Raw genomic sequence first — 13,578 nt, 5'->3', positions numbered from 1 at the left:
TCCAGCTTGTTCCCTATAAGAACACAGTGAAAAATGAAATTGAAATATTTCCATGGAAAGCTACATGGAAAACTTTCCAAGAAGTTTCAAGGAGTAACAATAATGGAAAGTTACTTCAACTTTCCAAGAGTTAGTAACTCCTGGAAGTTTCCAAGAGTAACAATAATTAATCCCTCTCTGCTCTGCAACAAAACACCTTTTCACATATGTGTTCTGTTGACATTAGACATCTACAACCATTTTGTTCTGAGACAAACCATTACACTTTTGCACTTTAGTTTGAAACACTTTCAACTCACTCATGAATTGTGATCTTAGTAGGAATTTCAGTCCACAATCTGGCATATCTGACAGGTACCACAGATTCCTGAGGATCTCTGTCCACGTGCATGTGTAGCATCAGCCGACAAAAAGAAGCCCGGAGGTCGAAAGGGAGGCTTTCATCAGACATACATCGTAGGATCAAGTCTACCGACAGCTGTGCAGAAATCTGGTTGATGGCAAGATATTGGCGGTCCAGGCACATTCTTGCAAAGAGGTTCAGTTGGTACCTTAAAAACAGGCAATAACATATGCTGTTCAAAGAAACCAGTTGGAAATGAAACAAGGTACCTCAGAATCTCACTTTACAAGCCTGATGTCAGCCTTTCTGATATAAATCCTAAAAAATAACAGGAGTGACTTTGCTAAGCAAGGAATCAACTTGCCATTAAAAATACTAATGTCACGCTCCAGCCCCCATGAAGACTGGGCTGCCTTTGAAACACAAAGGAAGTATTGTTCAATGGAAGGCTGAAGCATTTGGACTATTCATTCTCAATCAGTGTAAGACACTGCTCCATGATTCCATTTCCCCTCTAATCCTCGGGACGTTCCTCCCTCAGAGCATGCCTTGCTTACAGGACAGCACAACCTAAAAATAAAGCCCAATAAATAAAAGGTAAGAGGCCAAATGATAAAGAGATGCAAAAAACTGTCATAAGCAAAAAAAAAATCAAGATTATTCCAGAACAGACAGCAGATATTGTGATGCTTCCTACAGGAAAAATCTGAAATAAACTTTTAATCTCACTTTCTGGCATGACATGGCTTCCTTTTTTGATACTGGGAAATGAACTGGATAAGAACAGAACCAGGATCTTCAGAGAGTTTACATTTTCTTCCATTTCAATAAGCAGTTTTACCTGTAGTAGGTAAGAACTTCCAAATCAGCTTTTGTGCCCTCCTTCGCCTCCTGAGCCAGATGCCTGATGGCTTTGCCATGAGGCTCCTTGTTACTGTCAATCCAGTAAAGCCACACTTCCTCTTCATCAATGTCATCCGATATGACTGGGCATTCCAAGGGATTGTCCATTTGTGTCGAAACCAGCCTGCAAACACAAACCATTCACAATGGACCCACTAGAAAACTGCTACAAATATAACAACAAAGCAGGTAACAAAAAAGGTATGTTCTGATTACGGATGCTCACTTGGTCTGAATGAGAATGTCAGCATTCCCTGGGCTCAGCATAAACTTGCAGATGAGTTCCTGAGTTACTGGTATTGCTGTGGTGTTAGATACACACAGGTCCGATAGATAATCCAAGAACCTGCAAAAAACACAGATGCAACAGAACATGAGACTTAAAATACTACACAGAAACACTGCAGTAGAAAACTCTAGCATCCATCACTAATATGCTCAAGGGAGCATAAATCACAAGATTTATCAACATATGATCTTTGCTGATTAATACTATTGCAACTCACAACAGATAAAGATGAGTAATAGCTTTGAGAGTCACTCTGAATGGTGCTGAAGAATCAGTCAGGGAGTGAAAAGAAGAATTTCCAAGTGTGACACTTCTCAGCAAATCAAAGGCCAAAGAGTTGTGCCAGAAGTCAGGAGCAGCCTGAGGCAGGGGAGCTCCACTGAAGGCCCTTGTCCTTGTCAGGAACCAAAAGCAAGAGTACATGTTCTCACCCATCTTCCCCACCAGGTAGCACGCGTCTGCCTAACCCAAGTAGCAAGGAGATGTTTCCTTGTGCTGGAGATAGCCGTGTGCCCTCTCCATTCCACTGGAGGAGTCCACATCTCCACCTTTTAAAGATGCCATTTAAAATCTCTGAAGTGACACAGCCAACAATTAGTGAAGACTGAAGATCTGGCAGGACCTGAAGACATGATCTCTGTATTCAAAGAGGTCATTCCACGTAAAGCAGAAATAACAAAGCTTTGCATGGAAATCAGTTTCCTATGAATTTGCCTCTCAAATTTAGGTCTTCTGATGTTTAACAAGGTTCATGTTGAAGCTTTCTTCACAGTTGCGACATTCATTAGGTATCTGCGTCTTGTCTCTCTTTCATGGAGTCTTCTATGTGTATTAACAGTCCATATTGCAGCCTTTGCCTCACTGGAATAATATAAGGGCCTCTTCTCTCTATGTAGCTTCTTCTTTCAATGACATTCATAGGAACTGTGTATCTCTGAGCCCACCACTCCTCTAGCAAATGTAGCTAAAACTGGGCAAGAGGCTCAAGAGCTGGTGGAGGCACAGATATGAGCAGGCTCACACAGATCATATACTCCACTTCCTTAGAAATCCAGGTAAAAAATTTGAGCATCTACTGTCGGGCGTTCAAGGATACAATAGTTTGAACATCTATAGATGATCATCCTACCAGAGGGAATCAGAATATCCTGTGTTAGCACCAACCACACTCCCCGCAGAAGTTTGAGAACTGCAAGGGATGAGTGCAGAAAGCATTTTGAGGGTACGCTTTGGAACAATTTTACCCACCACTGAAATGAAGCTTTGTGGCAACAGGTAATTAACAGCACACACAGTAACATTGCATCACAAAGATAATATTAAGTAAACAGTACATAATTACATAGAATTATGGGGGAGTTACTTAATTGGAGCTAAAACTTGGGAAGGTTTTATGTTTTTATAGCTCATGTGTTTTAGAGCATACCGCCACAATTCTCACACAAGTAATGCTGCAAAAGTCTGCGAGACTCTCCATGAAAATAAGCGTCAGGAAATCAAGCCTTTACTGTTCAGATTGCACCACCTTGGAAAGGTTCATTTTTCAAACATTTATAGCTTTCAGGACTCGAGCCTTAAAGAAGTGAATACACAGCAGCTGCACAATGTAGTTATGCAACAAATACTATGACACCCTCCATCACAAAAAAAAAGTGACATGAGATTGTCAATAAACACTAGGACCCTTCAGCACTGAGCATGACCTGATTTCATGTGCTTTTCTCTTAGTACTGACCAAACCCACGACAGGTTAGCATGGGAGAGGCAATGAGATTACAGTGAGGCAAAACGGCTGCAGACATATAGAGAATAATTGAAGCAGTGAAGCACCAGGGCCTTGAGCAATATCCTTAATCACTAACAGAAAAACAGTATTCACAATTACAGAGGACATTATTTGGCCTTCAGTACATTAATTTCTTATATTTGTATTACTTTGGTAATTTTACACCTGAAAATCCAATGAAAAAAAATAGACAGATTTTCCATTAAAAAAAAAAAAATCCTTTATATTCTGACCCAAAGCTAATCAAAAAAATTTCCAACTGAGAGAAGTTCAAGGCCAGAATTTTTCATTTGGAACAACATCTGGTCTAGGACACATGTTTACTGGGATGTTCAGCACCCTAGGCCCCGTTCAGTCTGACCTGGAATCAGAACCTCCAGGAAAACTAATATTAATAAAAGCTCAGAAAAATGGACAACTGTGTAATTTGCACCAAGATTATTAGCAGGGGAACCAACCAAGAGGCAGTTTTACAGAGGAGCTGCAGAGTTATGAGAAATTAAAATTTCTGTTTATTTATCCTTGTCCACTTGGAACTAAAAACAAATTTTCAAAATTGTCCTGCAAAGTAAAAACAGGTTCTAGTTTTTCTGAAATGCAGATACGGTCAAATCCCAAGAATTAAAGGTAGTTCTGATGGTTTTTAGTGTGACACTGTACATGCGGGTTTTTGTCTGCCAGGTCAAAAAAAAATTAAGCTGGGAGAAAGAGACAACAAAACTATGAATAGTAGGCAGATTCACAGCTACTGCAAATAGCCTATCAATACAGAAAAAGAATGTTACATGGACCACTTCAAACCTTGGCTCTCGATTTCTCCTGAGTAAATTAACAAACGTTTCTATTTCTTTAGCCGTGATGTGTTTCTCTAGCAGTTTTCTGTTGTTGTGCAACAAAGCTGTGATGGTGTCTTCTGCCAGAATATCATAACCGATCTGGGACTGCATGACGCAGAAGTTCTTAGCAATATATTCCTGAAAAAATATAAATTCTCATGATGACCTATTAAGCAGAAATGTTTTTCTTTTAGAACCAGAAGCATCCAGTTCAATTAGCAATCAAAATAACCCTCAAAACTTTCCTCTCTGAACTGGCCTGAACAAAAGAACATCGGAACACCTGACATATGTACCCCAAGGAACATTCAATACCAGGGATGACTAACTCGTCTTATTCTTTCATAAACCAAAGGAATGAATTCATGAAAAGATATACAAAATTCAAGAAGTCACAACCAATTTTTTTGAAAGGAAAACCCAAGAAGTTTTTTATAACATTTAAGAAGCTTTCTTTTCTGAGTCTTCCCTCCCTCCTTTCCCTCCCTCCAAGACAGAAATATTTCTGTAAAGCATTAGGAAGAAAACAAAGAAGCCACTTATAGCAGTTCAACCTCTAGTCCCTTTAGTCCTACAAAGTTAGTGCAGTTCTTCCCCACTGCAACGTGCAAAGCACTCGACACCATGTTCTGAGATACTTCTTGCTCATGGGGAGTCTCCTGCAGTGGGAAATCAGGCTACCTGGTAGAATAACATCTGGTCTGATTCACTGACATTCCTTTACAAATATTTAAGCAACAGAAACAGACAGTTTTGCAGATTTCCCACGTTATAATCCAGAGTCCAAGAGCATAATTTTAATAAAAGAAAGCTGATGAATGAAGCAGTGGACCCCAATCTCAGTCTGAGCCTGTTAAAGTATACAGTAAACCTATGATATTCATTGCTGACCATTCAGTTCACATACAAATGCCTACAAAACACAAACACTGCTCCTCAGCACGAGGCAGTATATGATGGTGACTTCTTACTACTAACCCATACAAAACCCAGTCCTTTCACCATTACCACAGAATCACACTTGTAAGTGCAGAGAGCGATGTCAAACCCAGGGTATATAATTATAGGAACCAGGAGGAAAAAGATTTTGAATACCACTGACCTGGTTCTTCCTATAGTCCTGTTGAGAGTGTCTGAGAACTCTGTAACATAACCTTAACATGTATTTGTATGGAGCATATCTCTGGTCACCTAGGTCTTCAAGTCTCAGCATCGATCCTTCACCTTTGTCCTTAAAAGGAGCTTTGAGGATGCCAAATATCTGTTCAAAATCAAAATTGCTGAGAATGAAAAATCAAACCCAGATTTTTGCTTAACTTACAGCAGTCAATAGAAATGTCCTCTGACAGGATCAGCACAAGGGCCTTATTGACCAAAGTCCGAAGTGAATCATTGCACTTACCTACATATGACTAAATACAAATGGGGGCACAATCTCAGACATTACAGCTTTTGCATTTAGCTTTACATTTCCCAACAATTTGATTGACATTGCTTTCTCTTTATTGCTATTCCCAATTTTAAACATTGTTAGTTGAGTGCCTTAACTTTGGCTAGAAAGGAGGACAATACTGGCTGCTGTCCAATTTCAACCTTTTAACTCTTTTATTTTTTTCTTTTTTTTTTTTTTAAATTTCAGCAGGTTATTTAAAGACAATACTCATTTTTATTTACATGGAAGTTGGCTCTCATACAAACCAAGTCTGGGATCCATAAGGACATCATAATTTTTCCTATATAAAGAACACTTGCAGGATTGGAAAACGTTGCAAGCTTGTTTCAAATTTTGTCAACAATTTGCTATTCAACTGTAGTCTTAAAAGTCATCAGAATCACAGGAAACTAAGCTATCATAGAATCATTTAGGTTGGAAAAGACCCTTGGGATCATCGAGTCCAACCATCAACTCCACTCTACAAAGTTCTCCCTCACACCATATCCCTTAACACCACATCTAAATGAGTCTTAAACACATTCAGGGATGGTGACTCCACCACCTCCCTGGGCAGCCTATTCCAGTGTCTAACCCCTCTTTCTGTGAAGAATTTTTTCCTAATGTCCAGCCTAAACCTACCGTGCTGCAGCTTGAACCAATTCCCTCTTGTTCTATCACTAATTACCTGTGAGAAGAGACCAGCGCCAACCTCTCTACAGCATCCTTTCAAGTAGTTGTAGAGAGCGATGAGGTCTCCCCTCAGCCTCCTCTTCCTCAAACTAAACAGTCCCAGCTCCTTCAATCGCTCCTCATAAGATCTATTCTCCAGGCCCTTCACCAGCTTCGTTGCCCTCCTCTGCACTCGCTCCAGCACCTCAATATCTCTCTCGTATTGACGTGCCCAAAACTGGACACAATACCCAAGGTGTGGCCTCACCAGTGCTGAGTACAGGGGGACAATCACCTCCCTCCTTCTGCTGGTCACACTATTTCTAATACAAGCCAGGATGCCATTGGCCCTCTTGGCCACCTGGGCACACTGCTGGCTCATGTTCAGCCGCTTGTCAACTAGAACCCTCAGGTCCTTTTCTGACAGGCAGCTCTCCAGCCACACTTCCCCAAGCCTGTAGCGATGCATGGGGTTGTCATGGCCCAAGTGCAGGACCTGGCACTTGGCCTTGTTGACGCTCATACCGTTAGCATTGGCCCATCGGTCCAATCTATCCAAGTCTCTCTGTAGAGCCTCCCTATCCTCATGCAGATCAACGCTCCCGCTTAGCTTCGTGTCATCTGCAAACTTGCTGATGATACACTCTATGTCCTTATCAAGGTCGCCAATAAAGATGTTAAACAGAAATGATCCCAACACCGAGCCCTGAGGGACACCACTTGTGACTGGCCGCCAGCTGGATTTAACTCCATTGACCACCATTCTTTGGGACCGCCCATCCAGCCAGTGCTTGATCCAGCAGATCGTATGCTCATCCAGGCCATGAGCCGCCAGTTTTTCCATGAGAATTCTATGGGGGACAGTGTCAAATGCTTATCCGACATGCTTCTATCTGATTCATAGACCAAGACATGAGCCTTGACTAAATAGTATCATATCTATCCAATCCAACCAGCCACAAACCCAACATGGCATAAGCCAAGTTACGTAAAAATAACATTTTCTCAAATTACTCTCTCCCACGATCTTCTTGTAAACACAAGCAAGTTATTAATACAATAGGACATACCTGAGCCAATATATTTTGTTCCCTCATTAATTTTTGTCGTTCCCTGTTTGGCTTGGTAATGACCACATCCAAAACTTCCTGCCCGTTATTAGGCACATCAGCAACAAAGAAAATGAGATCTTCCAGTAACTTGGTTACAAACCTAGAATGAAAAGACAAATCACTATTATATACAGTCCTTCAACACTTGCTAGGATTCATTAAGAAAGAAAATCACCTTTTAGAACAAGCTTTATCTAGCACAATAGAACTTCAATCACTGCAAAGTTAAGTTTGACATATACTTAAGGATTCCAGACCTTGGTTCAGCAGAGGCTTAAATCCATCACAGAGATGTTTACCAAGGCATTAAAAAACAACCAGAAGGAAAAAGGGAGAAAAAAATACATGCTGCCGGATTGATGCGGAGTATTCAGAAATCCAAAATCTATACCAGCTGGCCTCAAGGCCCAGGAACAGTAGAAAGACCCTCTTACACAGCCTAGCAAGGATTTTTATACTTTTACCATAGACATGGGTCCATGAAACAAGACGATGGACTCACTAGAGGAATAAAAGCATTCTGCCACTAGACTATTTCCCTACTGACCCAAGAAATTATTGAAAAGTGACTATATTTGTTTCACTCTTTGCTACACAAAAAAAGATTTTGCAGAAGCAAGTGCTAAAAAGGACAGACTGGATGGGGCTTTGAGCAGCCTGGTCTAGTGGGAGGTGTCCCTGCCCATGGCAGGGGGGTTGGAACTAGATGATCTTTAAGGTCCCTTCCAACCCAAACCATTCTATGATTCTATGACAGAAGCTCTAGTAATTCCTTCTGTCCTACCTTCAGAAAATGCAAAACAAACAAAAAAAGTGGTCATTGCCTCCTTGTTACTAACATCCTTTGTCAGGCATACGCAGAGAGAAGTATGGATGCCCACAGATTTCAATGAATCTCCCTTAAAAGAACTTGCCATCTTTTACAAAGAAAGCCCAGCATGTCTCCTACCTCTAGGGAAGCATCACCTGAATTTGGACATCAAGTCTTATAATTTCTAAACCTGTAGGCATGCTATGAAAGTGGCAGGAAGATGCCCAGCAGGTTTTCAAAGTCATCTCTGGGAGCCAGACACAAAGCCTCCATTACCCAAAAGAGGGCTGGGCTCTTCAGCTAAACCCTCTGAGTGAGCTTCATCTTTAAAAGTCTCAGCTCACTGGTGGAGAACAGCAAGGTCCTCCGCAGCAGAAAAAGTAGAAAAGGCAGATGTAGGACGGAGGAATCAAGAATAAACTGTTGGGACCCCTACTCAGCTAAACAGGAAGGTGATAAGACAGGGAAGAGAGAGGGTTTTTTTCCAAAGGAAATCGCAGGAACAAACAAATAATGGCACTATTCTGAAACCACTCTGAAATGTTTTACATATGTGTTGTACCAATCTGTCAGCATCAAGACTTGACAATACTGGTGTGGAGTAATTACTAAATTGGCCAAGAATACAAAAATACAGCATTGTTCACACATTAAGGAAAGTCATAAAATCAAGAGGCTTCTGAGGTAGAATACAGCCGCAGCTAGCACACGAAGAATGCAACATCTGTGATTCCCTGTACAAGGTTGTTTGCGAAACTACACGAGGGATGGAACGGAACACGCTTGTTCCGTGGCCTTCCCTTGTGACGAATAGCAGATATGGGGACGAGATGGTACTACGGAACTGATAAGCGGCCTACACGCTACCCGAGCCAACATTTCGTCAAATGTTGATGAAATGCTGTCCTTTTGTGCGAACTTTGCTCACCACAATGTACCAAAACACACCTCCATCCCGGAGGCTATCCGCCCCCGAGGTGTGAACACTCCTCCTTGAATACATTAATCATAATAAAAGTACGTATGACTAAAGTCACTCAAACTCCACTTTGAAGATAAAAAAATAATATAAAAATAGCCCAAGAGAGAGGGGATGTCAGGGAAGACACCATCGCGAAGAATTCCACCGCTGATTTCCGGGATCAGTCGACAGGCTGAGCCTTTCTTCCCCCACATAGGGACGCCTTTGGGTAAGACTTCGATTACACCGAGCGCTTTCTCGGGGACTTAGAAATTTCTCTAGAGAATCTCTACCCTACATTTATAGCCAGGCTGTATCATTTATAATTTTGTCGCGCGTTTGTATACTTAGCAATATCTTTATTTGCACGTGCTTTGCAGACAGTGTATTTATCACCGGCAATCCTAAAGAACCTGTATATCTGTTGTTTAAATAAACTGCACTGTTTAAGTAGCTAGCCGTTTCGCTTTCTCACTGAACGCGACCAAAACTTGAGAGAGGCCGTGCTAGTTCAGGAGCACGACTAGACTGAAGGTGCAGTCCACTATTAGTGTATCCAAATCGTAGTAGTTTAATACATATTAAACGCGATTGGACTGATAGTGCTGAATTGGGCATCACTCAGAATTTAAACCTAGCCGCACCTAGCCTCCCACCTCGGTGAGGAGTGTTAGAACGCAAGGGGGTTTATCTTCTGCCAAAACCACTTGGCCCCGTTTCACGCAACAACTGGGCTGCGGTGACACAGCAGTGCAAGGTTAATAAAGGGATGTCACGCCTCGGTTATGTCGTATACCTTTCTGGTTCAACTCAATCATGAAACGGCCCACCAGCTTTTCAAGGATGAGTACCAACACCCAGGCCATTACACATCTGCCTGTTATGATAAATCCTCCACCTGATATTAAACCATTTTGGTCCAATTGCTACTGACAACTGACAGCAAAAATTCAGTTTTATCACCAAAAATTAACATTTTCAGCAACAAGCTGTATATGATGCATAGTGGAATAGAAGTTACAAACTAAAACTGCCAGAGATGCCATCTAATATCCAGTTTAACGACAGACAGCTGAAAACAAATAGCAAACTACATCACTGGCAGCGGGATATATTTGGCTACATTGTACAACAAAATCCCTTAATTCAGGGGTGGATGCGAAGAAGAACGGACATTCTAATAGCGCTACAGCTGAAACAGAGATGAATACAAAGGTAATACCAAAATTATGTAATATAGGAAAAGAGAACAGGGAAAAATAGAAATAAGAAAGGGAAGGGACTATTGGAGCAGCTTCTTGGTCACTCTGAGACCTCCTTCTACTGCTCTCGCAGCACGAATGTGCGGTACAGCGAACTCCACGCAAATCAAAAGTCCTGTCACGCTGCCCACTGTATAGATGGCTTTCTCGTACATGAGAATCAAATGCAATGGACTACTGTATTACAGCTTAGGAGTGGTTTATCAAAGGAAATTAAGACAAACACTTTGCGTTTGCCCAGGGAGCTACCCATTTATTTATGTGGCCAGTGAGCTGGGGAAGCGCCGTTTGCCCTCACTGTAGAGATAAGATACACAGACCAGCCTGAGATGCAGCAAGGAGATGGAATCTAACCCCAGGCTAGCACTCTCAGTACTGAAGCATCCTCTCCCAATTGCCTCTACGTCCACACAGATGTTACTAACTTACCCATTACTGTGATGCCATGATGTCACAAGCGGCCAAACACCAATTTAGGAGGGAAAAAATGAAAAATCACTAACCTCCTTTCATTCTGGGTTATTGTTCCATTCTCCAGCTTTTTAACAGTTGATGCTAGAACCTTGTTTGCATCATTGGCAAAGTCCAAGTCTCTGACCTCCGACAGAGGAACCGACACAATGGCAAAAGCTTCCTTGTCCTCTTTTGTTTGACACGTCCCAATCTGCAAGAGTTTTTGGTTTAATATGGGTAAGCATTCCTCTTACCTTTATCCTAGTTATTATGCACGTTTTATATGTTAGAAGTGAGATCACCAGTAGAGAATTTCAGGAATGAGTTTGGGATTTCAACCCCAAGATATATGTGTTTACCTTTAACATCACGGGCCTCTCTTCGTCAGTGTCTATTGGAATGCTGGTGCTAGTGACCCAAGTGTTAGTGCACAAATGCCTCAGTCGGACGTATGAGTTCCTAAAGGAGAACAAAGCAAATAACAGGTTAGATGGATCAGTCCCGAGCTAAAGCGAGCAAGGTGGGATGCAACGCAACGCATGACCATGACATGAGACTTGAGGGCGTGACTCACACCAGCCACTCATAATAAAAGGGTGAGGGAGACCTAAAAGAGTACCCTTTTCCCTTGTCTCCTCCTTTCTCACCCAGAACAGAGCTGCAACAAGAACAAATAGCATCTTGGGATTATGCAGAATGCTGGTTTTAAGTATTTATATAACCCTAGGAGTAAAGTATTCCTTAAAAAAAAATTTAAAAGGAAGGTGCTACAAAATCTCATCTGAATTGAAATGCATTTCATGAATAAAACAAATTCTTTTCTTATTTTTTTTTTCCTGCAAAGTTACAAACCCTTTCAAACCTGTCACAGCACGAAAGACAGAAAGTAAAACTGACCATGGTTTCACAGCTATCATAATGGTTTCACCATTACGACCTGCAAACCCTTGTTCCAGGGAGCAAGCATTTGCACTACCAGTTCTCAACTGAAAATCAAGCGAACAAAGAACAGACCTGAGATTCTTCTAAATTCTTTCCATATGATAATCTCTGGTGTTATCAAAAAGCAGAGCTGAGAAATCAATTACAATTTTTACTCTGAATTCTACCTTTTAAATATATTCACTGTGGTCTTCATTCACGCTCTCCCTTTCATGCTGATGGGCTCTGAGTATTCAAGTAAGCAAATTGTCTGGCAAAACTTAGCATAGCAAATACGCTTCAAAGCTGCATACATCAGTAATTGCGGGTACCCAGCTTTCAAATCCACCCTCATAACAACTAGCCCCATGTGTCTGCATGCCCATTCAGATACAACCAACACCGTGTGACTTATCTAGCCAATCTCTGCTAAGCAACACGGTTGAAATTTCAAATATTCACAATTAAAACCCAGAAGCCACTTGCTGAATTCATTTGAATGACAAATGTGTTCAGTGACAACGTGATCTGTCAGGGAAATACGAGCCCAGTTCACCTTACACGTTATTTTGTTGGGAACAGTTCAGTTAGATCTATTAGCAGTACGGTTTTTTCAAACAGTACGCAGGGCTCAATTCTGTCCTCATATATATCTGTGCGACATTTAGCCCATTATTTTTCTCTTCACAGACTCTCTTTAAGTGTCACTTTTTTTATCCTTATAATTATTTTACCCAGTCACAGCAGCAGTATGATGTTTTATACATCCCTTGTTTATCCACGAACGCTCCTCAAATTTTAACTGAAGGATAATACTTGCTCATGTTTGATTTTTTTCTGCTTTACTCACCAGCATAATGCTAGGAAGAAACCCTGTCAATGCAGCAATATTTTTTGCCTCTTTTTCTGATTTTTTTTTTTTTTTTTTTTTTTTACCTTGGAACCAGGCAATCAGCTCTCTGAAGAGTGGTGGCATCCAGTTCAAAGAGAGATGCGATGTCATTTCCATGTGGCACAGAGACCAAAGTATACATAATCTTCTCCCCTGCTTGGCGTTTCTTCTTTGAAGCAGGAAGGTCGCCGTCTCTCTGCTGATGAGGCACAAGGGTTATTTGCTTGCATCAGGGCCCATTATAAATTCTCCAATTACCTTGCGGACAAGTAATACATCTGAATTGTACTTTTTTTTTTTTTTTTTTTTTTTTTACATTGTAGTAAGAATGTATCATGACTGGCTTTGCAGTGTGTAACACAAAGGACACACTTTGCCCCAGGCACATGGGGTCTCAGACAGTCATTATAACAGCAGCAGGTCACAAGCTACAGAGAGACTGCAGTACTGTATACATTATTACTTGACACCAACAACTTCAAAAAACCTGTGGTAGTTGCAGACCCTTCACTCCCAACAGATGTAACTACATAGTGCTGGTTTGGAAAGGGCCAAAGTTAAAAGAAGAGAACTAATGAAAATCGGATTTTTTTTTTTAAAGGGGGGAGAGGATTAAAAGTAAGAAATTTGCCTAACTCCACCGTTCCAAACAGCAACAGCAAGAATATCTGCTCCACTAAGATCAGCTTGTCATCAGAAAGGGGACACACACAAAGCACCAGCTAAATTGTATTAGAAATCTTAGCCCAGGCTGATAGTGCCTTGGAGGCTGGATCCAACATCAGTCTGAGTGTGCCCGCTGAAACTGTAGAAGGCTGCTCCCTAGCTTTCAAGTGACAGATTTGCGTTGTGTTGGTGCCTCAAAAGAGGCGTGCAAATCCAAGGCAGTGATCTTCCTCCCACCA

General features: G+C 41.3%; 1 protein-coding gene across 1 annotated transcript in view; it reads right to left on the bottom strand.

Annotated features, from left to right (window-relative positions):
• The window catches only part of ITPR2 (inositol 1,4,5-trisphosphate receptor type 2), a 261,876-nt gene that overhangs the window by 173,884 nt on the left and 74,414 nt on the right, over positions 1-13,578 (bottom strand). Inside the window, exons 11-19 of the mRNA XM_063357290.1 lie at positions 12,718-12,872; positions 11,220-11,319; positions 10,911-11,071; positions 7,332-7,473; positions 5,260-5,418; positions 4,123-4,295; positions 1,473-1,592; positions 1,185-1,370; positions 300-551 (exon numbers count right to left, since the gene is read on the bottom strand). Of these exons, the coding sequence (XP_063213360.1) occupies positions 300-551; positions 1,185-1,370; positions 1,473-1,592; positions 4,123-4,295; positions 5,260-5,418; positions 7,332-7,473; positions 10,911-11,071; positions 11,220-11,319; positions 12,718-12,872 (1,448 nt within the window). The remainder of the gene's footprint in view (positions 1-299; positions 552-1,184; positions 1,371-1,472; positions 1,593-4,122; positions 4,296-5,259; positions 5,419-7,331; positions 7,474-10,910; positions 11,072-11,219; positions 11,320-12,717; positions 12,873-13,578) is intronic.

This window comes from Chroicocephalus ridibundus, chromosome 1 (genome assembly GCF_963924245.1).
Source record: "Chroicocephalus ridibundus chromosome 1, bChrRid1.1, whole genome shotgun sequence".
NCBI classification, from domain to species: domain Eukaryota; kingdom Metazoa; phylum Chordata; class Aves; order Charadriiformes; family Laridae; genus Chroicocephalus; species Chroicocephalus ridibundus.
The sequence above is the reverse complement of the archived record's forward strand: the minus strand, read 5'-3'. Positions and strand labels throughout refer to the sequence as shown.